This window comes from Folsomia candida, unplaced genomic scaffold (genome assembly GCF_002217175.1).
Source record: "Folsomia candida strain VU population unplaced genomic scaffold, ASM221717v1 Fcan01_Sc001, whole genome shotgun sequence".
Lineage (NCBI taxonomy): Eukaryota > Metazoa > Arthropoda > Collembola > Entomobryomorpha > Isotomidae > Folsomia > Folsomia candida.
Genome location: NW_019091193.1, coordinates 18343750 through 18369523, shown reverse-complemented (window position 1 = coordinate 18369523; position 25774 = coordinate 18343750). Strand labels below are relative to the sequence as shown.

The window sequence follows — 25774 nt, the reverse complement described above, 5'->3', positions numbered from 1 at the left end:
TTAAATGCAAATTTCTAAAATGGCAACAATTTCATGAGTTTTGAGATAAATGCAACTTTGGATACTCCAATGTAAAGTCAATTTTTGGTACTACAAAACCTTCAACTTGGAAAAACTTAGTTTATTTATTTGCCATTTTTCACAATTCCTCGAAAATAAATAAACTAACTATTTTCAAGTTCAAGACTGCAAAGAAAGCAAAGTCGTATTTATGTTAAAACGTATGAAATTGGTGTCATTTTATAAATTCGCATTTGAGAACATTGACTAGGGATAAAGTAAAAACCTGTGTCACATCCATTACACCTTAATCTTCTCTCACACAAAATCAAGCTGTCAACTTCAATTTAATTACATGTGTATACCTATGTACATATATTAAAAAAATACTCAATGTCAGACTAGATTTTAAAACTTTTTTTCAATTCATGCCTTACTGTTACTAATGTTTCAAAAATACTTCCAACCGGATAACAACAATTAATCGTAATAATGAACAATTATTATTTTTATGACAGGATGTAAATTTTTTACAGATAGACATTACGATTTAATTCACAAGGGGTCTGCCACACCACCACCATTCGTCAAATAAGCTTTTGTTTAAACAAACGTCTTGATTTAATTAGCATAATGTTCATATTTCAAAATATATGGTCGAGCTATTCGATTTTCATTGTATGTAAATTAAAGTTGTTTACAATTTTACATTATTTATTAGCTGTAAAACATTTGGACATTTCTAGATTTTCGTGTTTTTGGAGTTATTGGGAAAAGTTATTGGAGGAAAAAGCCAAGCCTCTGACTTCAGAAAAGACACGGAAATATTTTATTCTTGCAATGGGAAACCAACTGCAGCCGGAGTATTTACGCAAGACAAAATTACTACGATGGCTACTTGCTTGACGGGAGTTGCAAGGCCCAAATATGTAACTTTTCAATCCATGAAATCAATAAATCTTCCATAAATTTAGTTTACCCTGGAATTTCAATTTTCAGTGCATGTACAAATGCATGCTTCAAAATATGGGGATGATTGAAAGCTCTGGGAAACCGAACTACACAATGGTTCAGTACGAGATGGAGAAGTACAAACTGTTTAAAGATAACACTGCAGACGTAATTAAAGCAGCCAAGGAATGCGGTGTAGCAGGAAGTGAGTTTAAAAGTATAATCTAACTCAAACTCGTGACTAAAATGAGTGACCTCTAGGAAACTATGCGTCTGAAGAACGGGGTTGTCGCAATGTCAGAGAATTTTATTATTGTATTTACAACAAATATCTTAAGGTACTAATTCAAATGTGGGGTTTAGATCAGCTTCAGTATAAAAAGTTAAATGGTTTCTAATCACTTGTAGATTTGTAATAAAGCATCTCCTCCGAAAGATATTAATCATGCGAGTGAAGAAGATGGCTTGGTAGAGAAAACGGTTGGAACGGCCGACGCTGTGTCAACTGCGGTTCTAAATTAATTAATTTATATATACCAAATAAAAAAAGTAACTAATTTGGTTACACTCGAGTAGCCAAAAATTAAAAGCATTAATGCTTTTATACACAATTGTGTATACAAGTCAAGAAATAAAAGAGGTCGCCAAGTCATACCGTTTACTCATTCACAAACGGCCTAACTGATTAAGATCTCATCCCACACTAAACAAGTATATACTTGAGCACTTCAGTGACCAATTCATATTAACATGTCGACTCTGCGTTAACAAGTGAAATCGATACATGAATGAACGATATTTTTCATGCATTTTACGGTCGTTGTGCAGTGCACTACCATCCGTCTGCAGAGGCTCCATTCCTTAACAATAGAACCAATCATGTCTTTCACCATTTGCAGACAAATTTTGGAGACACTTTGCCGGACGTTAAAAACACTAAAGTTCATGTTCCTCTTGAACCACTTCCATTTAATATACATGGAAGTATTAAGTTTCAAGTCATCTTGAGTTCCAGATTATAAATACGTATTTACGAAATGCACAGTAGCACAGTTTGAAGTCAGAGAGGAAATTAATTCCCTCTGACTTTCACAATTCATATTCAAGAGAATGTCATAATAATTTCATTTCTACTTATCATCATCGTCGCGTGACGTGTTTTTACCACCACAACGGGTTTAATTTGTCTTCATCGTGATTCTTCTTGTCGTGTTTAGCATGAGCCTATTCAAATTATTCCTCCCTCTGTCCCAAAACAGATAGAAATAGCCCATGGCATGGGTTCCAACCAAGGTAAATAATAATAACATGCTCTGTTAAAACATTGCTCTCTTGGGAAAATTGACACGGACGGACATAAAGCACAATATATGTGTACATGCATGTGTTTATGCATATATGGACATCGTGCCACCCGATAGCGGGTAACAGTCATTTTATGTTCGAAGTTTGCTGTAGTTTGTGTAATGTTCTGGTTGCGTTGGTCATTTCCAGCCTGAGCTTCAATAAAATAATGGCATGCAGAGCAACTTGGTAAAAGATAGATAATGGTGGACGTCACTAATGTAATGTGAAAGAAGGGAGCGTTTAGCTGGAAGGGAAAATCCATTAGTGTTGGACACGACTAATTATATGGTGTGGTTTGGTCCAATCTCGAATGTTTCACTTTACCACCACTACATGTCCCAAATGAATAGCCTTGCACATTCCACTAAAACGAAAAAATTGACGTGCATGGTTAAATAAAATGGCGTCTCGTTGGATGACTTCAATTTTGATGAGGATGAATTTGAGTTTTAAATAAGTCAACGTAGTAAATTATTTTATATATTATCTCGCTGTCGACTTTGTACATATTTGCTGTAACTTGTTGATAGTAGGATGATTTAAAAATCATAAGAATTTAGCCACCTACCTATATTTAAACTAAATAATCTCTCTAATTTAATTTTGCCTTGTACACTACATCATCCAATAAATGCTAAATAATTTCTCGAGCGAGAGAGTTCATTCATTACTTTATTAGGGGTCAAAAACGGGCAGTGTTGTTGTCGCCACAGGGTGGTCCAAAACCTTTTGAATACTGAGAGAGCAATAATACAATCATTACCTAATCCTGGGTCAACCTATTTTTTTGGGAAACTGAGACCTCCGTCCGAGATTATAAAACAAATTGACTTTCATTTCTACCGACTCGTGGTTTCACACAAAAATCAAGAGCACTTGACACTCGTATGTTAAATAAACACATCATTTCCAAGGATGAGATGAGGTTGACCCCAGTAGTCATGCGCTTATCCTATGTTATTTTGACAATGAATTGCTGGTTCTGATTTTAGGATATATACTTTTATATTTCTTACGTTGAAGCTCATATGCGAACTTTTTCTATCATAGGAACAAAATTGAATCCAACTGGTTAACAAACTTTAGAACTTTACAAGAGCATTATTTATAATTTCATTTTATATGAAAATATTTATTTAGCTCTATCCCTGCAACTACTGGATTTTTTTCCGAGTGTGGCCTTGTCTATATGATAGCGGTAAATATATATGCATCATAATGATTGATACTGTTCCCACCAATTCTAGTCTTGGAAATAAAGCAATATTTTCGATTATGTCTCACTCTTGATGTTTATGGTTCACCGTTATGTGTGAGACCCGCGTTATTATCAACCCTTAATTTGGGATAGAAGGGTTTTGGTATATGCATAATAATCTAACTGACGACGAATAAGGAGCAGCTCCATTCATGAGTAGCACCACAGAGTCAATCGAAAATTTTGTGCCCATCTCGATCATGACACGTGACTGGAGTTCATCTGGGTCGCGTGTGTCCTTGTATTGTTCTCGTCCCTCGTAATTATTGGCCTTGGCTGCCGTTACGGTTGCAAACATCAACATCCATTGAACACTACATTAAGTAGTTGGAAGGAAAGTGTGCTGCTGCTGTCAATCCATCATTCACGAAATGTACACGCAGTAAGATATTTTGTAGCTTTCTCCCATATTTTATTTATTCCGGATATTGGTATTAACGCAGTGAAGCTATACTCAAGAAACGTAGTTTATCTGCATTCTCAAGAAATATCTCTGCAAGTTTTCTTTATAACATCGCATCTTGATTATTCACATGAGGAATGCTGTCACTGACAAATTATAGATTGTGTCGTTTCGTGGAAATTCGTATGCGTATGTATCTAGAGCCAGACGAAATAGTTTATTTTCTATGATAATAATACTCTCACGGTCAACGTAGCTCAATCTACTTTGGAGCGGAATGACGTATCAAAAGACGGAGACACACATTGAGTGAGTGAGCAAGAAAGGGAGGCTCGATCTGGATCTAGACATCCAACATATTGACAATTTGACAAAGAGTTATATTAGTATTTTGTAAGTAAATACCATAATGGAATGGGGAATAGCAATTCAGGAAGTTGACGGGCGGAAAGTAGCGTGCCTTGTCTGACATCGGGATACCTTTTCTCCTACCACTGCTCCAAGTCCCTGTCGGGTTATTTATGGTGGGTGTCCAATGTCTAATGTTTCCATTATAATGCATGAGAACCGGGTATTGGGTATCTATCCACAGGGACAGAACAATGGAGATGACGCCAGAAATCGACCTCTCCTCCACACTGGCCTCGGATATATATTCATACGTACGTGGAAACAAGCAGGCAAATGAATCCCAAGAAGAAAATAACACAAACTTCTACTTTCTTCACACACATTTCGTTTGTATTACACATTCGTAGGCATATAGGAGTGTATTATTTATGTTCATTATATCGTCACTCGTCCTTGATATTGATTCCGACTCGCAAAATGACACATTCTACATATTGAAATATGTACTTCCAGCTATTAATAGCTATTGTAGAATGAAAAAGAACTATTTATTTGCATATCTATGTAAATACATACGGTGTGGCAACCGTAAAATTGTAAGCTGGAAAATATTCTGATTCAATATGTTAGAAGGAGAGTAGAATTCATAAAATCTTGAGTTTGCAGAACAATCGGACGTGGAAGGCGCGGGGAGCGAGGTGGCGTATGTTCATTGCTTCCGGCACGAGGCTCATGGCCCGTTTTTTAATTTATTATCCACCGTGTCGAATTATCGAATCAATGAAGTTGCACTTTTTGTGTACATCGAAATTCAAACAAGTAATTTGCTTCGTCGACCATCAAGCGAAACCACCCCATAATAATAATAATGATGGTGATGAAGAAGCTGGCACGGGCGGAATGATATAAATAAATGAAGGGCTCCATTTATATCCCATGATGCGGTTTGATTTTTAAGGACTGAGGTGCCAGGCCTCGTGTCACCCCGTGGGATGGGAAGTCAACTTCATTCAAGCCACCCGACCAGAGGAAAATTTTGGGCTTTTTAATTTGTACTCACTGCAAATGGGCCTTTATTACAAAACGTAAAAGACCAACATCCTCGAGAGTCAATTCGTGCCTATAATGATGCATGATGAGGACAACTTTAGAAAAATGTGCAATCAATAGGAAAGTAATCAAAGCAACGTTTCCTTTTATAGGAAATTGCTGCTTTCTCAATTTGAATTCACGTTAAATTTTCATTTAATTTTAATGTGAGCCAATTTTAAAATAAACTTTTTGCGTTTTTTTAAATGACAACGCGTGTCCGTCCATTAGTCCCGAATTGTACTCCGTTTCCCCGTGCTGAGGATTTATGAACTATCCAATCCAAGCATCTGCTCATGGAGCGTCAGATTTTCTCGTGAAAAGTAAATTTTCCATGAAAAACTATTAAGTTTGTACTCCATACACTGCTCGAGTCATTCGTTGCTGAGCTCAAGTCTTGTAAGTAAAGTGACTAAATGCTTACTAAGTATTTCCATAAAATATCTCATTGTTAAATTGAGACAGAAGTTCATGTTTTGGCTTCGGCAGACTCTCAAAACGGAGGATATTTGTTACACCTCCCAACAGACATGTGAGAAAGAAGGGCTCGACACGAGACTCTTGACTTGTTCCTCTGGCTCTGCTTGTAAAAATGTTTGGAAATATTTTGGAATGAAACCAAAGCTCTTGGGTGCAAGATAAAGGAATTCACAATGCTACGGAGACATAAGAGTGTCCTCAGAGATCTGACTAATTGCCGCAGTTGCATTCGTTCCAGGGGTGTAAATTCCATGACCTACCACACCAGAGTGAAGATGTGTATGGATTTCTGTCACCCAGAAAATGAACTTGTTGGTTGTGTTGGCGTCTGAGAGAGAGAGGTGACGAACTCAAGGGAGCTTGGGGATGGGAAAATATCTCCTAGCTCTTATGTATTATTTTCTTGTTTGACATTTTTTCCGGTGCCTCGGTCCGTCCAGACGTGCGGGACTTTAACAATTTAATGAGTCTTGGTCGTGCAGCAGACATTTAAAAAACTTCCAACTGTATCCAGTATTACTTAAAACGGTTGGAACTTCTGCACTGGAATGACGGGTAGCGGTTGTCCATGACGTCGAGTCCACCCAGTATCTCATAAACTATACATACTTACATGCTTATGTAATAGTCGATGAAAATTCTACACGTACATTTTGACAAAAACTATTTTCAAAAAAATCGAATACAGTCGGTCTTCCAAACTTCCAAACTGTTCAACTCTCGACATTCATTCAAATGCAAATATGCAAAGTTTTGACTCAACTAAGAATAAAAGTTGCTCAAGATTCCATCTTTGACAACAAAAGTGCCGATAAGAAGTCCCATTTGCTCAGCTATTTTATACTCAAGAGGTGAAAACATTTACATTCTTTCACTTTTCAAGAGTGGAACATCTGACAAGAATTTATAACAAGATCTTTCCTAAAAAAGACAAAACTTATCCTGTTGGTTGGTTTAGAGTTGCTTGCTGCCAACAGTTTGCCAAAAAAGTTCCCAGTTTTTTTTGTTTCGTTACCACATGCTTGTTTAAATGCTGTATGTGTGACTGCATGTAACAGTAATTGTAAAGCTGATAAAGTTAGAATTGCTCAAAACTTTTCAGAATCTGAAATCTTAAGAAAATCTATCTACAGCCGTACTTAAGTCCAGGCAGCAGGACAGAAGCTGAAGAAAATGATATGAAAAGGAAGCGTTAGCTTTGCTCAGAAAGCTTTTAACATCTTTCAAAACATGTGCTTAGTCATTCTGTCAAAGACTCATGGAACTGATGCAGTTGCACTTTTACTGCTCTCATTGTACCTCAAAAATAGTCGAGATGGTTCAACTGATGCACAAACCTCACTGTACATGATTTCACAGAAGGAGATTATCAACGTTATCAATTGGATTGTATGTATGATGATAATGTGCGACAGAAATATAACAAAAGGAGAATTGCCAAAACTTTGTGGAGACGAATGAACCAACTATTGCGGCACATCTACGTATAATTGTAGTATAGATCACACTCATCTAAATAGTTAAGACCTTATGACCGACTGACATTGTTTCGGCTGATGCTTTACGTATCGCCTATCATACTTTCATATATTTTCTCTTTTGAACAAAGATCCCTTCCAGATTTGTAAAAAAAAATTCAAGATTTCAAGATGCAAAGTCACTTAAGTAACTTTGCCCATCATCATTGCCTTAAAAATTTTCACCTCAAACCTCCCGACAGCACCTCCCCAACTCACTTTCCCACCTCAAGTGCCACTAACAACTAAACATGAAGAAGGCTAACTAAGTAAGCAAATAACAAGTACTCGATCTGCCTCCTTTTTACCCTCCATGTCTGCATCAACAAAAGATGTTTTAAGTTTTGAGGAAAGTTCGGCACATTTTAAAGAAATTTCTGAGTGCCCATGCTCAAAAAAACTATACATAAAAGCAAATGAAAGCCACCCATATCTCGCCTTGTATTTTGGTTGGAAGGCAGAAAAGCGTGTAATGAGTATCTTCTTGTGCACCCAACCGAATGTTTTCTCTGCGTGTGTAAAAACCAATGAATCTTTCTTCGGATCCAATAATACGTAATGTACCGACTCCGTCAAAGCACGATCGACATATTCAACATTCGATAAGAACCATGCCACATTTTTGGTTCCGACACAGCCATCAGTTGTGAAAATTCGTTAAAAAACTGATCAACCAGAAGCATATTAAACCTAAATATAGTTTTCAACGCAAATACGTTGAAAACTTGTGCAGAGAGAATGTTTTCGGTACATAAGATGACCATCGGTGTGTGCGCGTCTCTGAAGTACAACTGGAGTAAAATGTATCCAAGAAATGGGATTGATTTTAAAACAGAATAAAAAGCTTTTAGTCGTCTTGAGAGATATGCTAATAATAAATCTTCTCCATTTCGATCATAAAACAAATGTCAAAGTGTATTATTTTACAACTAAAACTGAAGACGGGAGTTTGAGTAAATGCAAATATTAGAATTTACGGAAAACCAGCAATATAATGGCAATAATACTGCGTATTTCTTCTGCCAATATTTAGGGCATGATGGATCCTCTCACATTGTTGTCTTAAACAACGATATTAATTTTATTTCGGAGATTTTTTTTGTAACTTTCAAAGAAAAAAACTTTTAAGGATAAAGGCCAGAAGGCCAGCAGAACGAGGGAGCACCAAGTTGCTGAGAAATATATATGTTTGCTTCTGATTATTCAATGATGCAAAAGTACTTATTCCGTATTTACTCAATACTTCACGTCAAGCCATGCGATGTTACTTCCAGTGCTGATGGGTGCTGCACGAAGCGTTCCAAGCGTTATGTGGCATTTAAGCAGGAGAATACATTTTGTAGGGAGCTTCGGAGAACCACCAGGCACACGAAGCGCAGTAAAGTTAAAGGGCGTGATTTCGAGCGACAGTCACTGCGTGATTTCATTTCAAGTTTTATAGGAAGAGCATTGAGAGTGAGAGAGAAGAATAAAAAATCCATTTAGGAAGATCTTTTTAAAATCATTTGCAGACGAGGATTCGAAACATGTGAAGTGAACAGAAGCCTTTTATTACTTATTCCCGATTCTCATCCATTAAGAGTGGGTGTTAAGTATGTAAGCAGGAGGAATGAAGACGTGAAAATGATACTTTTTATTTGAAGAGAAGACAGGAAGGAAAAGAAGGTTGGGAAATATTTCTTTCTAGTCTTCCCTCCACTATGAATGTGAACTTGATGTATAAATATGCAAGTAAGTACTCAGCCTGACTATATGTATAACTGCAGTTGTAAATGCTGCTACCTCCTCGACTTAATTCCACCTCCATGAAAATTTCTTACTTCCTTGCTTCCAATCTAAGGTTGTAAAATATTTTTGGTTCGTATGAAGACATCGTTGTTGAAATCAATAACCGATATCATCCAGGAAATCCACAACCAACTTGACTTTGGCGACATATGTACATACATCACGATGCTGAGAGTAAATTGATAAAACCAAATTCATTGACGTTATTGGGACAACTACCTAACCACAAGCACGCCACCGCCACACCGTCATTATTTCAAGTGTCATCAATGTGCTATATTTGTAAAATTAATACAATACAAAAGCCGGGTTGTCGTTACACTTGTAAATTGAATTGACTTGGCTTGATTACAAAGGTCAAGTAGCAATATGAATCGTCTCAACCTGGTGCAACACTCTGGCTGCGATACATACGTAAAAATAATGGGTGTATGCAGACAACAAAGTGCTTCAAGCTCATTTTTGATTGATGACAACCTGTGACGATTGCCTGGCTCCGAATTTTATGACTCGCGTGAAACTTTATAACCTCGAGTGGATGTAAACTTATGTTTATTGACGTGACGGACTCTAAATAATAATCGAATGACTTTGTTCGTCATGATTTATCTTAAAATCATTGTTACACTGGGGTTTCAGCCCAGATCACGTTATCCAGTGTAATTAAAACCATCAAGTATTACCATGCTAATAAATATGTAGAATTGGTCAAACTCATAAAAATACTTGATATGGATTAGTATTGCAACTTGAGTTTAATCTTACTCTCGAGTTTTCCCCACACCCACCACTGTACTTGTGGACATATATATGGACATAAGTACACATACTATTAACTCGAGCAGTGTTTTGCCAAATCCAACGTGTTTTGACTTGCACCGAACGGACCAGCTCACACAACAACTTGACAAACCATGTGCTCGAATTTGAAGCATTTAGCGAAAAGCACATTGCGATAACTCATTGATCAACAACATAGTACAAGTCGAACCACAAATGTGTGTACTTTCGAACTCAACTCGGACAACCTCTGCTGACGTTGAAACTTATTATGCTGTGATGGAACTGCTATCATCACAGATGACACAGACTTGCTGGGTTCATGCACTCGAGACTGGAGATAAAACAAACGATTGCATGCATATTAACGTAATACTGCATTTGAAATTGATGCTTTAAAAATATCACCAGTACCTCATACTTGCATGCATATGACAATTTTAGTTTGCTTATATAAACCTATTCACCTTAATTTATCTGTTTTACCAATGTAGCTACATGCAAATTAATGTCGATTTATTATTACACACAAAATGATATTATACGTATATACTTATTTATTATATACATTTATTTATATATATTCGTAACTTATAATTTTTACCATTCTGTTACTATAAAGAAGATTTACAAGCACTTCCTAAAGTTTTTCTTTGTGCAAAGATGCAATTATGCAGATTTATGTATTATGCAATTCTTTGTTTCGTAAATGTAACTTAAAAAATAAGGGTATTCATGGGATCAACGTATGTGCGTTAATCTTGATATCTTTCGGGATTCGCAAAAACTAAGTAGTTCATGAAAAAGACTAAATCGTCTGCCAATTTTGCATCTAAATACGTAAACGAAAACTTCAATCGTATTTGAGTGTGGCCATTTCACGATTGAAATTCTTACTCTTTCACTCTCGCCATTTATTTGGAAGCTTATCTTGAAAACCTGGGGTTTCGACACATGTGAATTTTATGATTTTACAAGATATGAACTTGTTTAACCTGACTCCGTCTGTAAACAAGAAAACCATTTCCAAAAGAAAGCAAACTTTCCCCTGGCATGTTCATGCGGTTTTGGTGTCTCTCTCTCTGTGTGGTGATTGTGAGACCAACTGACTTTGCTCAGGGTGGTAGATAAATGTATGGTGGCCGTGTTATCTCCATCAGGCCGTGCACTGTCCTTGTCTGTCATGAGTTTCCTTCCTTTCCGGATTTCTAATTCAATGAATGACAGGGAGAAACGGAAAAAGTACTTAACTAAATTAAATTTTCCCAGTTTTTCCTCCCTCTTCAAATAAAAAACGGATGGAGAATATAACAAATACAAGCCTTCCGGTTAGTAAACATCAAACTCACTCCAATACTTGAGTTTATGCTATTGCGAAAATTTCTGACACCACCATGTTATGAAGCATTATTTTACTGTGGTAAGTTTTTTAGCTTTGAAAATTGCTGTAGTCGGATATACGTATGTGCTAAGCATGTTTCAAGCTAGAATTAGATAAATCAGTAGTAAATGAATTAATTGCAATGTCACGATATGGAAAATTCAGGGCCTGTAATAACAATGAATTATCAAATTCATTGCTAAATTTGCTTAAATTTTAATCATTGAGCACATAAACTGCAGAAAACTGGAGCCAAAGTGAATCTAACAGACACCAAAATAAAGAGCAGTGATTATCCTTTGATGGATGTACCATAATCTTTGTGGTAAGTGATGTAGGTCAGTTTTATGGCAAAGTTGCATTTAATGACTTAGAAAGAGGTGTAAAGTGAATAAAAGACCAGAAGTTAACATCAGACTTGCTTATGTACAGCATTTTTTTGCTTTATAGCTGCCCAGTTTATAACTACATACATACATATATTCAAATGATTAGTAAATAAGTAAAATCGCTTAAACGACAGTTGTCGAGCATGTGCCAGTATTGGTTTATTCAATTTAGCATGCACTACTGGTACAATGCAGAAAAAATAAACTTTAGTAATGTGGTGTTGAAACTCATACTTGGGCTTGGCTGCATTTTTACACGTGTGTGATTTTTATGTATTTATCTTGAACTCACTAAAAAGCCAAGCTGTCTACAAGTTCCTAACAAAAGAGAAAGCTTTGCTGAACAATGGTCACAAATGGAAAAAGGACAAGTTCCAGTCTAAATCCAGCTCAATCCGACCCCATTACCTGGAAAAACAGTCCACGTGTTGTTACAATTGTGAGAAGTGTATTATTTAGCTTAGGTCCAGAAAATGTGTAAAAAACGAACAAGGGGGTTCTATAACAATTCATACAACGATCGAGGACTAAATCCCAATGTATGTAAAGAAATGTTGCCCTTTTTTACAACTTTTCAACCACGGTCAATTCACGAGTTGATTTTATTCCTCTTTATTTTGCATATTTCCCTCGTAGCATAGTTCTCATTCTGTGATTATCAAAGGGTGACATTGTAAACGATGAGAATTGTGATACAAAAAAAAGCATCAGAATGCCGAATATCAACATGACGCCGGCTAAAGGATACTTGCAGCCATTTCATAAATAAGAGCGCATAAAAGGTAGGCGCTCCCCAAGAAAAAAAGGATTGAAAATCCACTCTGTTTTTTCCTCTTTGCTGTTCAGCCCACATAGGTAAGACATCGTTGTGAGTGTGATAAAACTGCCTTGGGGCTCGTACCTATCCCTTCATATCTGTAATCTCGTGAGATCTTTATTCCAACTAAACTAACATTGTGTCCGTGTGTCCATGTACCGTATGTACATATGTACACCCAGAAGAGCTACTCACAACCCATCCCAAATTTTTCAAGGGGGAGCCAAACTAGCGACTATTTTCTTTGAGCATTTCAAGAAGCAATTTGTTCTTCGGCACAAGCAACAACCCAGCAATGTTGATACCTGTAAAAATTTACTAGCAGCAGAACGACTGCATCCAATTTTAAATCCACCTAGGATTAGCATTTAACTTTTTTGAGATCCGAGAGGAGACGAGTGGATGATAAATAAATATCACCGGCAGCAGCACAATAAGAATTGAAGCTCAAGTATTGAAAAGGAAGAGTTGGAAGAGTCGGACTCCTCGGGACTTGCTAAAAGCGGGCAGCTCGGATGACCACACTTGACAAAGTTGTTGAGAACGCTGTTGATCTCAAGAGCCATCCATTCAGGAAAGACGCTGCTCCTTGGCTGATAATATTGCATCCAACCATTGCATCCACTTTCCCATTGGCAAACAAACAAGGGTTTACATATATGTACGTACATACGTGTATTGTGAAGTCGTCGAATGGTTTGCAGAACGAGGAGCATCAGAAGGACGACTTGACTGGAGGGCAGCAGTAAAAAAAGCTGACTGGGAGCTGGTGTGGTGAGACTGAAGTGGAGATCACAAAGTGAATGGATCTCTGGCCAACTGAGAAGAAGAACTGAGAAGAAGTGGTCTCACTCTGGTTTGTTGGCTGTTGGGAGTTCACCAACGCCGGCCTTCCTTCCCTTTTTGTAAATTACTCTCACAAAGGGAAAACCACATGGAGGAGGAGTTTCGTCACAATTTCGACGCTTCATTCGAGATTCCTCTGACGATTTGAGTTGCTCGACATCGGCCATGCGTTCTCCAAGCAAACCCACTGCTCCTTCTTCCACGGCTACTGCTTGGCTTTCTGCTTAATATCAACCCACCTTTTTGGCCGTAGAAAGTCGGTAAAGCTCATATACGACGTCCTGGTCTTTTCCCTCCCGGTGGCATCAGCAAACACATACCGAAATCGGGAGTACAAAGTGCCGGGTATACCCCAACTCCCTTGCATGCCGTGCTGCTGGAGAAATGCATAACAGTCCCATGTACACGAAACACAGCGTAACCTTAAAGTTACCATCTGGCTACTGGCATCTAAAAGGACAGAGGGAGAGAGCCAAGTATATATCCCGCCTTGCCCCATGAATTCATGTCAGAGAAACGGGTAGTTTTCTCCTCTCTCCGGGTATTTCACAGACTCGGGTAATAATAATACCAAGTAAAAGTCCCCTTTGGTTGTTCCATAAGTCCATGCCGTTCATATGCTATGTGTGCATGCAATACTTGGGTCAGCTTTGTGGATGTGGATTCTACTCACTCATTGGGCTTGAAGAGAGGTCTGGTTTGCTGGGACTGCCTCTGATGCTGAAGACTTACCTTACAACGACGAGCTAACAGTGATACAAATTCTGATTGTGCGGACGTAGTGAACCACTCTTAACCAAGTCGTCCACAAAACTGGGTAGCAGCATCATCAAGTAGAAACGTGCAATGAGCATTTTAGTCGCTACTTTGCCGTCAACATTGAAGCTGCTTCAAGCACTTGTTTCTGATCTCATCTCACTCGAACCACACAGTGAAGCTTAAAAAATTATAAACTTGCTCTGCCAACTTATTGGAAGCGAAACGTGCTTCAGCGTCATCATCACCGTTTACCTTGATCATCAACGACCAGTGACTGGAGGAGATAGTCTCATTCTCAGAAGGACAATTTTTTCAGTGTGACCATATTTTGAGAAATTGATCTCGATTGTATGGCATATGCACTGCACAGCAATTGTGTGGACATTGGTTGCCTACCTGGTCAACATTGGATAGAGTTATAGCTTGAAATGTTACACCTTTTCTGAGTGCAAGATAATCGTGCAATTGAAAAGATAACGTTAATCATTTTAGTCACTTTAATCATCACTTGTTGATTAAACTGATTGGAAAGAATATGGCACAAGTTAAAATATTCAGTTGTGCCCGATCAAAGCAAAAAACATAAGCAATAAGACAACGCTTCATACAGCACATGGACTCCAAAACATGTTTATAATTTTTTTAATACGTTGTGCGAAATTTTGAATGAAATGATTTGAGTGACAGCAGGATTACTTTGTTGCTGATTTGATTTGGAGAAAAGATTGACACTGGATCCGATCAAAGTTGCCTCATCAAGGAAAAAGAGATTTCTTGGAATACCTAAAAGTTTCTGGAAACAATATTTAACAAGACGACATAAAAAATAAAAAAAACTTCATTGTTACATACATTGATGTCAATTAAACCTCAGCATTTCCGTAATTTTCAGTGATAAATATTTGTGGTCAACTTGAGACACTTTAAATTAAGCTGCAGTTTCAACATTTTGGAGAAAAGATACGTCCGGCAAAATTCCTATAATTTAATTAAAACTATTGCGCAGCGTTTTATATAATTTTTAAAGTGTTGTTAAAGAAAGGCGTCAACATTTCTCCCTCAAAAAAAAAGGCAGAAGAGATGGGGGACCAGCCGCAAAGTGAGTTTCTAATTTTTTTCATACACAATATTTAAATATGCAGTAGAACAAAGTTGCCAACATTTTTCTCTCCTATAAATTTGTGTCGTAAATATGTACAAGCCATGGAAAGGATACTGAGGCTGGGAAACATTGAACTTCGGATTAATTAATTAAAGTTGGGTTTAGGTTGAAAAAATTAGAATTTTCACACTACCCATACATATGTAGTACATATGCAAAGTATAGAAATATTGAAGATACTAAATTTGAATGTGCGCTTTATTATCGTTTCCGCTCAGGATTCCTCAGTATTATAAAAAATTTGCAACAATTCAGTCGTAAAGTAGATTTTTTAAATCATTATAACCAACTCTTTTACCTTGTAATTAGCAAAGATGGTGAAAAATAAAATATTTTATTACCTTCCGGATACGTTGAAGTGTCGAGTGGCATAAAAATAGAAGTAGTTTGTTGTAATTATACACGAGTAGCATCTTTGTAAAAAACAAAAGGATACAGCAGAAATTCTTGTTTTCTTGTTCTAAAATTTTAGATTTGAGAATATATATAGCAAGTTTTGCACAACATCTACGTTCTCACTACACCAGTTTTGTCTTTATCAATCATGATAAGACTAACAATCAGCAGGATCAACAACTTGTTTGTTTTTTTGTAATTTAATTGACTAAGGTAAAAATGTATAAATTGCAATCTCGGTCAGGATAGGTCAGGATTATAATAAATATGTACGTACGTAGCTACGTAATTAAGACTTCAAGTGATTTGCTGGCTTGATACTCGCTAAAATTATCATCCTGCTGAGTTTAACTTTATAATAATCTGTAAAAATCATCGCAGATAGTGAATGCGTTTCAAGTAGTTGAGACTGAAGGGAGGATGTATATCTCAAATAATATGCAGTGTAGTTAGCGTGCGAAAAGTTTCTTCACACTTCTTGGTGTTGCCTTCTATCTGTTTATGCTACAAATAACATGCGTACATATGTACAAAAGACGGATGAATCTGTTATGGAATCGGAATTAACGATGCATTTTCTTCCTGAGAGAGGTGTTTATTGGCATTACACATACATAATTGAATCAACCGGATTAAAACGTGTAAACACAAAAGAGTTGTTGAAACTGTCGGAAATGTCAAGACATTTTATGATCTTTGCAGTAGAATGGTGTGTGAAGACGTTCTTTAACTTGCTCATTTGGAGCTTCCGGTTGTTAATCAACTTCTATTTCTATCCCGTTCAAATTTCTCGCATCGCTATTTGCTAATTATTACACAAACTCCTAATGTGATTAGAAATGGTTGGAAAGGTTTATTGAATAAAATTGCGAGCTATTTGCAATAAAAATTTAACTTCATCTCAAAGCTGCATCTTGTTCTTGTAAAAACTTTTATAGTTTGAAACTTTATTACTATTTTATGGCAGTTGAGGTAGGTTGGGTTGGATAAGATTTGCCAGTTGGGGTCCAGATAAGAGACTCATTAAGCACAAGGTTTCGCTTTTGGTGTGCTAAACGAATGTTGCAGTCATAGCAAATGAGGAGGATAAAGATAAGACCTGGAGAAAAAGCAACTGTATAAAACTTTAATTAAATGCTGCATGCATTTAAGCACACCAGCCGAGTTTTGACCAGTGGACCAGGTTGGGCAGGCAAAACAGGTCATTCACAGGACTGGTCAGGAGCATATGCAGTGTCATGAGGAGCCTAAATTCAATTTGAATAAAAAAGAAGACAGAGGCAGCTTGTGAGGCTGCTGGAGGCGAGCGAAGGCAATATTTGAGCAGGATGAGATTGTTTCGAGATAGTCCAGACCAGAAGCAGCACAAGGGTTGGCTGGGCTCCACACAATTAGACTCGTCTCAAACAGTGTGCATTGTCCTTTTATTTCGTTTTGGTGTAATCGTGGTGTAATAGTGCAGCGGCCCTTTGTTCTGGTGCTGGGAGAAACCAGTCAAATTGCGTTCACAAGAGACTTGTCTCTCCAGCACCTTCCGTATCTTCTTCTCATCAGCTCCATTTGATGGATCTTTTATTCCTCCTTAATTCGTTTAAACCTCAAACCTGGCTTGTTATACGGCTCGAGCGGTTTGATTGTCATGTAAATGATCAAATGTGGGAAAGAACTGATATTGATACCGAGTGCGAGCTCTGGTTATATGTATTTGTATATTTTGTAGAATAATTTCGGAAGATATGGATGTCGTTATTCAGATAATATTTATTTCATTAAAGTTTCGTTATACACATGTATTTACAAATGTGTGTTTACAATTGCAGGATTACTAAGCGCTAATTTTTTTATGCAAGTTCAAAATTTTACACGATTTGAAAACTTGAATTTTAAAGTACAGGCATTTGAATGAATCTGACAGTAAAGTATGTAGAGCCATACAGAAGATCTTATTGCCGCTGGTAGCAGAGAAGATGAGAGTGGCTAAATTAATAAGTATGTATTTATATATTTGACCTTGCTGCTTTATTGGGTTTCAGTATATATTTTATTACGGTGAAAATTTATGACGCTTAGTTGCATTAACTCGAGAACACAAGATGCAAGAATTTTGTACCAATTTTTAGCTGGAATTGTGATTTAAGGTTGAATGTCTAAAGTTATTAAGTGTCCTTCGCATTGCAAATATGTAAGCTTGTTATAAAAAAATTGAGTTTGAGGAAACTCAGGGGCCTGATTAATATAGTATTTTCGATTGTGTATATACTCTGCAACAGTTTTTCTCATTAATAAGTTACTTATTTTCCTAAAATCAAGAAAGTGAGGTTGTGGGGTGAGTCAAACAGTGTTTAAAAGTCTGCTCATGTAGGCTACCTGGTTTGTTTGTTGGTAGTTTTAAGCCTAATGAGGCTTCATTGAGACTTCTGGACCATGACACGAGGTGTATGTGCGCGGAGGAGGAGACGACGAAAGGACGCCAAGAATCAAGTTTGACTCGCTCAAGTATTTAAAGGTTTCGTCAACTGCTTTATATTTACTTTATTACAAGCCACCTGACATCATCATCATTATTGAAATCACCATCGGGCAAGTCACAATTGGGATACGGACGTATGATACACATTTATGAGAAGTATAATATTCGGTTCGCTGGGCGATTTCTTCTTTTTAAGCTGATCATAAATGATTTCATTAATATATTATTTACTCAATAAGGAGATTAACGTCAAAGCGAAATTAATCCGATTTCACTTTTGTGTTGTTATTGTCACGCCTTTACTAGTGTATTGTTTTAATAAAAAGACAGGATTATTCGTTTAAGCAACAAGATTTGCTTTAAAAACTTGGATGACACAGTTAAGATGATCATAATATTTTATTGATATGCAATATGAGTCAAAGTAAGCAATGAAAAAAATAGATTGTCGTTTTTTATAAAAGCTTACATACTTCTCAAAGTATCACGAAGTCACGATCACGAACTTGCATTTTACATCTACTAGTAATAGCGATACAACAGTTTGGTGGGAAGCAGTCCAGCTCCCATTATACACACGTAATTGCAAAATTGATATCTATGTATGTATGGTATGTTGAATATTAAAAAGGTTAAGTTGCACATTAAATTTGCAATAGATCTCCATGAGCTATATACTGGTTACTGGATAAAGTAATAATAAGTATAATGAATAAGGAAAGTTGGAAATTGGAGATACTGATTGAAACTTGATTTGAATATTTATGTCAGCTTTGCCGGGTGGCGTTAGCACAACTGACAACTAGTTGAACATGATAATTAACACTAACCAAATTTTAAACCACTATTTAAGTATCATAAGTCGTGATTTTATTAATTTTCAAGATTGGTTGATCAGGATTAATTAACACTTGTATTAAAATATATAAAAGTACGTGTGTACATGTAGCACAGAAAGGATAGCCGTGAAGAAAATGGCCTAATTCAGAAAATCTTTTCCTTGTGCAAGGCGTTGGGAGTTGTACTAATAAAGGTAATGATAATAACAGGCAGAGAGATGAGAAAGAGAGATCACTGCAAGCAGTGATAAATGGTACATGGCTACGAGGAGACAATTGCAATTTATTTAGCAACCCCATAACTTTTCTCGTCATTACATCCAACGAATCATAATTTTGCGTAGTGTCAGTGTATGGTTGATGCATGGTTTGTCAAAATCCAGTTAAATAGCACTGCACCAACTGTTAATTCGTTTTCAAATCTTGTGTTTCATTGTTTTGTCTACCAAGGCCAGGCAAAGAAAGAGTGTCACCACCGATTTGGCAATAGACGTAGAATTGAGCAGGAGAATTGGGAGAGACGCTGCGAGTGGTCGGACTACTGCATACGTATTTGTGCATACAACGGGCAGAGTCATTAAGGGTTATTATTACAAGGGACTTTCCCTCTCGTGAATGATCACAGGTTTGATAAGGGAGGCGACAATCTACGTCTACGCACGTCTGCCACCCAACTGACACTGCACTGCACTGCACTTCTCAACGGACCGGGTCGAACTACAGCTCTTCACCAAAGTTGCCTAATAATTAGTAGTAAAATATTTTATCAATTAATATCTCATACAAGTTGCATTGTTTTTGACAGAATCAGGAATTAGATAGGATAAAATACTTAGATGGGGATTGAGAAATGATGAAACGAATAATTCGGTCACGGTCAATGGTTGCATAATTAACTGGACGAAACCCTCTAACTTATGTTGTGTGCAGTACCAAGATGCAGTTGTAACATCCTTGTCATAACCCTGACGGATTAACCGATAAAGATCACCAAGATTTTGAAAGTCCAATGACTCAAGGACTTGCCATCCATGGCCAACAATTCATAAAGTGTGACCTTAGAGCATGTATGTAACTACATATATTTATCCCTACATAGTTCAGTAAAAGATTAGTAGAAATTGAGCATATATTATAATATCACCTTTTGATGAGGTGATATTATACTAATTATTATACGTACAATTCAAAATTGCTTTTACATAGACCAAAACCAATTCTAATTTTGGATTTCAATCCACATTAAGTTACCAAATATAACGGGTATTTCCTCAGCACTTAGTTCATCTGTTTGCTGTAAACTTTTAACAAATTCGCTTTTTAGAGCAGAGTTAAATATTTCAGGCGTATGTAAGTGTACGCTGAATTTGGTCGGATTAGTGTTCAAGAAAAATGCATCAGAGGATACAAAGTCCAAAAATTATAACTTAAACGCCCAACATTGTCTCGTAAACCTTGCATCGTTGCACTAAGGAGAAACCACTGGCACAATTGGCGAAACAAAGATATTGCGTGCAAATGTGTGGTCCTGTGTACAACTCATATTACTTCCTAATTAGAAATCGAACACAGTTTTTAACTCCGTATTCTCTTAATATTTCACATGGTCACCCATGAAGTCTGAGCGTGGAATGAGAGTACAGCGATTAATGAAGCCTGATTGGATTTATCAATTACATGCACACGTATTGATTAGTTAGATGAGTGATACGCCTCATGAAACGATATGCTCAATAGCACGGTTGAAAGTTGCGACAGTATTTTTTCTTCTTTTTATCTGCTTCCACTTGCACCCTTTGCTCATAGAAAATTTAAGCCCTTCTCCCCTTTTATTTCACATTATGACACAAGTCAGATAAGATACAAAGGACGGTGATAAACTGGCAAGTATATGTAGTGATCATTTTTATTGGTAATTGATCACCGATCATGTTGAGGAGAGTGAATAAATTTATTGATTCCGCATGAGAAAGAGGCAAAAGATCAATATAACGGGTTGGCGTAGGTGTCTGAGTATTTTGGTGGTGAGACTGTGTGTGCATATGTATCTTGGATCGAGGTTGTAAAAATTCACAGCAGAAGTAGCAACAACGCTAGTTTGAAGATGGTTCCTTCAAACGAGGGACCTTAAGCCTACGGACGATGATGAGCTTTGACTTCTCCGACGACATGTTCACATCGTGCGGAGGCGCCAGGCAAGGAAGTAAAAGTGGAATTAAGAATGTCTCGACCCAGAGTCCCAGTCTCATTCTCACTCTCTCGTCATCAAAAAGTCCTTTGCACTCGGACGTGTGTACAACTCTGGCTGGATTTCACCTTCATTTTATGGTATTGCCGATTTCAACGATCATGAAAAACAAAGGCTTGCTGTCTCGACGGCGGTGGCGACAGAAGAAGAGGGAGAAAAGAATTGGACGTGATTACTATCAAATAAAACATCAGTCAAAAAAGGCTGTTTCGTCAACAAGGGAATAAATACTGAGTAAAAAATAGCAATTTTGATAGAGAAAATTATGCAGTATTATGATACGAGTTGCAAATTTTGAGAATAAATCATATCAACTCGAATTACTCAAATATTTGTTTGCATCTGCTGTACTAAATCAGAATTCATTGGTTTTTCCGTACTGGAGAAATACCACCCAATTCGTGCTGTTTGTTTTTCTTTCCATTTCTCACATTGTTGTGGTTGGCCGTTGAGTGGTGTGGTTAACTTTTATTGTTTTGTTAAGTATCTTACGACAAGAGAGGATTGGCTAAATTTAGCATCGCCATGAACCAACGGGGGCAGGAAGAGAGCGAGAGAAGAGAGTTGTGCTGACTTGACTTATTCTTGAGACTTGCTGTTTAATCTTCACTGTTCTATCAAGCAAAAAAATTCATTCGCACTTCCTCTAATTTGAGCCTTTTTAGTTAGTGAGGCTAGTTAAAAATTGAATTATATTTAGCCGTTTGTTGTCTATTCTTTTCTTGCTAGTTTTCCTAGTTGGAGAGACGGAGAGAATAAAGTGTGAACAAGAGAGATTCAATTGGTTAACATAACACGTACACACAATGAGCACTCGATTCAATTCTCGGGGTTAAGTACCTATTTATTTGTGAGGATAGAGACGAGGATGAGATTATGTGTAGCTGTGCACTGTAAACTGAGGATTTTGACTCGAGGCTGCTGCTGGCTACTTAGCAGCCTTTTGAATTCATTGGAAGGGACGAGATCTTTCCCATCTCCTGTATTATGCACCCTGTTTGTCGATTAGTTTGCCCTCAAGACGTGCTTAGTGAGGACGGAAATCGAAACCTGTCCATAGAGACATTTATTACTAAGGTTTAGGACGAGTATGTACTGGAAATAAACTGAAAGAAAATTTACTAATGTAGGTTGTAATGTTTCGTACAAATTGTAAAATCAAATCTTCCCCCAAAAAATTATATTAGCAAAAATTCACCCTATAATTAAATATTGATCTAGATTCCACATAATTTCTACGCAATGTTTATTTGAAGTATGTGTGTACCTACGCTGTTCAATAATGCAACTTTGCAGTTAGGGGTTCCAATTTCGGGATATGCCAATTTGTCCTTTCAGAATTAAAAATTACTGGTATTTGACTTTCATAAGCGGTTTTATGCAATTGATCAGTTATATTATTGGGAAGCAAGAATTTCAGTGAAAATATTTAGATAGAGAGGTAAACTTTCCATGAAACTCGGTAACTAACATTTTGACCGATATTGGCACAGAGTTGGATATTTAGGTAGAGGGATTTACTCGGGACAAACATGGCCAAATTAGAAGGAATATGGATAAATATTGATAATCTATAAGGCATTAAAATTTAATAAAAATAAAAATATTGAAGTTTAGAATTAATAAAAATTACTGAATTGTTACTACATACTAAGGATATGCACCTTTATTTTTAACCCAAATTGATGCATTTGAATTTAGAAGATAATTCCTAAATTTCGGGGAAAATCCTGAAATTTTTCGGGATTCTTCCTGACTAAAACCGGGGATCCCGATAACGGGATTGTAACCCCTATTTGCAGTTGACTTTGTTGAATTAAAGTTTTGTTTGATTTGTGTTCCCTCTCTTCTGCCCGTCGTCGTCCCTAAAGACGTAGACTTTACTAACTAATTCACTAACTAACTAACCACCCAGCAAACAAACAAGTATTCCCATTCTCTTTGTAAATTCAACTGAATAAACTCGTTGCTTGTGGAAGTAATGACGATGCAAATATAGAAAAAAGTTTCCTCAACTCCTTAACCAAACTCGAGTTGCAAACGGAACAAAAGTTGAATTCCTTGGAGAAAATGATTGTTTACAAGAGCAGAGATGCTTGCTCAGCAGACTGATGAAAAACCAGTGTTCTATGTAATGTCGCAAATTAAAACTAAATATTTCCTGGAGAATCATTAGAATTACAAAAAAGTCTTTAGTTTTTCATGATAAGAAATTGAAAAAATCATACACTCAGAGTTTCGTTACTGATGATTTCTTTATAAAAAAACTATGTCGAATATAAAATTATCTATCTACTTTCTATAGCTGGATGGAAATTGAAAGTGGGCATATAATTATTACTACTTCAATCCGGATGGTGGAATTTGCCCACACCCCATTCGTTGTCATTGTCATTTTATCTGCTTGATTTATCTCGATTTATAGACAAGAATGGGTCCTTTGTCTCTTTATTTCACCCTTTTTGCACTTTATGAATATATACGATTTCCCAAAAACTTAGATGCGCTAGATTAAAATGAAAAACCTACAGTGCAGACTCCATATAGCCCGAGTCAGGGACATAGTCCCTGACTCAGTAAGTCAGAACCCGCTTCTAATATTTTTACCGAATTGACCGATATAATATCACCAACTTCCGCGTTGTGGATGGTTAAAAGTTTGTTAGATAGTTTCTACCATTTGGTACCAAATTTTTGAATTAGTTACAAATCATGTGCCTTGACCACCATGACCAGTGGGCTTCTGTAATATCCTGAAGTTCTAAGCTGTATGCATATGCTACCCAGCAGTGGTTTTCACTTTTTCAGCCTCCATATCAAATTTCAGCTCGATATAACGATTTTGAAAAATCAGTATGGGTCACCCCATAGGGTCACTCTGGTTGCACTTTGCTCACTTTTAACTTCATATTCTTTAATTAGAAGCCATTAAGTATCATTCTGCCGGATTTCATCTTTTTAAAGCAATTTCTAAAAATCGGTATGGGTCACCTAATATAGGGTCGCTCCAGATAAAAATTTTATAAATATCATCTCATATTCTTTCATTAAAACCCATAAGCAACCTCTCCACCAAATTTTAGTTCGATGTGATGATTTTGAAAAATCGGTATGGGTCACCCGTCACCCCATAGGGTCACTCAAGATGAAAATTTTTCCAACTTGAAGTAATTTTTAGCTAGTAGGAGCCATTAGCAACCTCTGTACCAAATTTCAGCTCTCTACAACAATTTTGAAATTTTGGTGCATAATACCCCACCCACTCCGATGACCCCCACCGGTCAACCACTGGACCGATTTCGCCCATCTTCGAACTCGTTTCCTAACTTTGTCCAATATGCATATGGTAAAAATTTCAAGTCAATCGGTTCGGCCGTTTTGGCTCTATCGTGCCGGACAGACAGACGGACAGACAGACGGACGGACATGACGGTTCCATAAGCCCTGACTCGGGCTAAAAATAAGAAATTTGGCCCAGTACTTTTAAACTATTATGTTTTTATAAGACGACCAAGTTTATTTTTAATAAAAATTAGCACAGGTAGAATAATTTGAACAAGCGAATCTGATATGATATTTACTTGGCCGAAAATAGAAAGCAACTAAGCAGAGATTTTCTACGTAATACGAGTGCATTTGAATGACCGTGCATTGTTAACGTTCCAATATAATGGGTCAAAGTGGCCGATTATATATATTTCCACCACCCAATTCCTCTTCCGATCCTGCCATTTGTGATTGAACTGCACACTCAGTTGACCAAATTACTTTCACAAGAACGGTTCAGCATAATGGGAGCACTCGTTCCGTATTTAGTGGATTAGATTGATCATCTTTTGCTGCACATAAGCCTCGCAATACAAATTGTTACCTTATGATCGCATACAATCGAGTGAAGCAGTACAACTCACCCAACTATCCCAACACAAATATGAACATGCGTACTTTTCCAGTGAAGCTGTAAGGCTATATTAATCGGATAAATAGAAGTGGCATGGATCCACACGACCCGAGAAATTATTGGATCAGTCAGACCAAACTCGATCAATTAAATCAAATCTTGTTCTCTCCGTTTCGGGTCGTTAGTTGAATCCGCTATTTGCAAAAAGATGGGATACGTGCTATGGATTTATCGATATTGAATTATGCCATGCTTGAGAAATTTTATGCTTTTCGAGGCACCTGAGAATGGTTCAGAGTCGAATTCTAATCATCCTGATTGAGTTTTTTAATTTGATTAATACATGCTGACTGGGCATATGGTATGACGACAGCAAAACGGCGAGTAATGAGGAGAGGATGTGGAATGAATTGAATTAAACATGTCCCTGCAGAACAATAATAAACACCTCTTTCGTCCCCTTCAACTCAACCCTACTGCTACTTCTGCCATGTATGCAGTTGTTCTGAAAGTGAATGGAGGTAACCAAGTGTGAGTAAGTAATTTGGCTATAGCTAATTACGAGGCCAGACTGTCTCGATAAATCATGTTTGATAAGAACT

At 37.0% G+C, this 25774-nt stretch overlaps 1 protein-coding gene across 5 annotated transcripts in view; it reads left to right on the top strand.

Annotated features, from left to right (window-relative positions):
• Positions 1-14182: 14182 nt before the first annotated feature.
• LOC110863122 (insulin gene enhancer protein ISL-1) overlaps positions 14183-25774 on the top strand; it is a 36723-nt gene continuing 25131 nt past the window's right edge. For 4 of the 5 annotated variants that reach the window (XM_022112368.2, XM_022112366.2, XM_022112367.2 and 1 more), the window contains exon 1: positions 14183-15255. In XM_022112368.2, coding sequence (XP_021968060.1) covers positions 15237-15255 — 19 coding nt within the window. In that variant the 5' untranslated portion in view covers positions 14183-15236. The remainder of the gene's footprint in view (positions 15256-25774) is intronic. The other variant, XM_022112369.2, reaches the window with a different exon arrangement.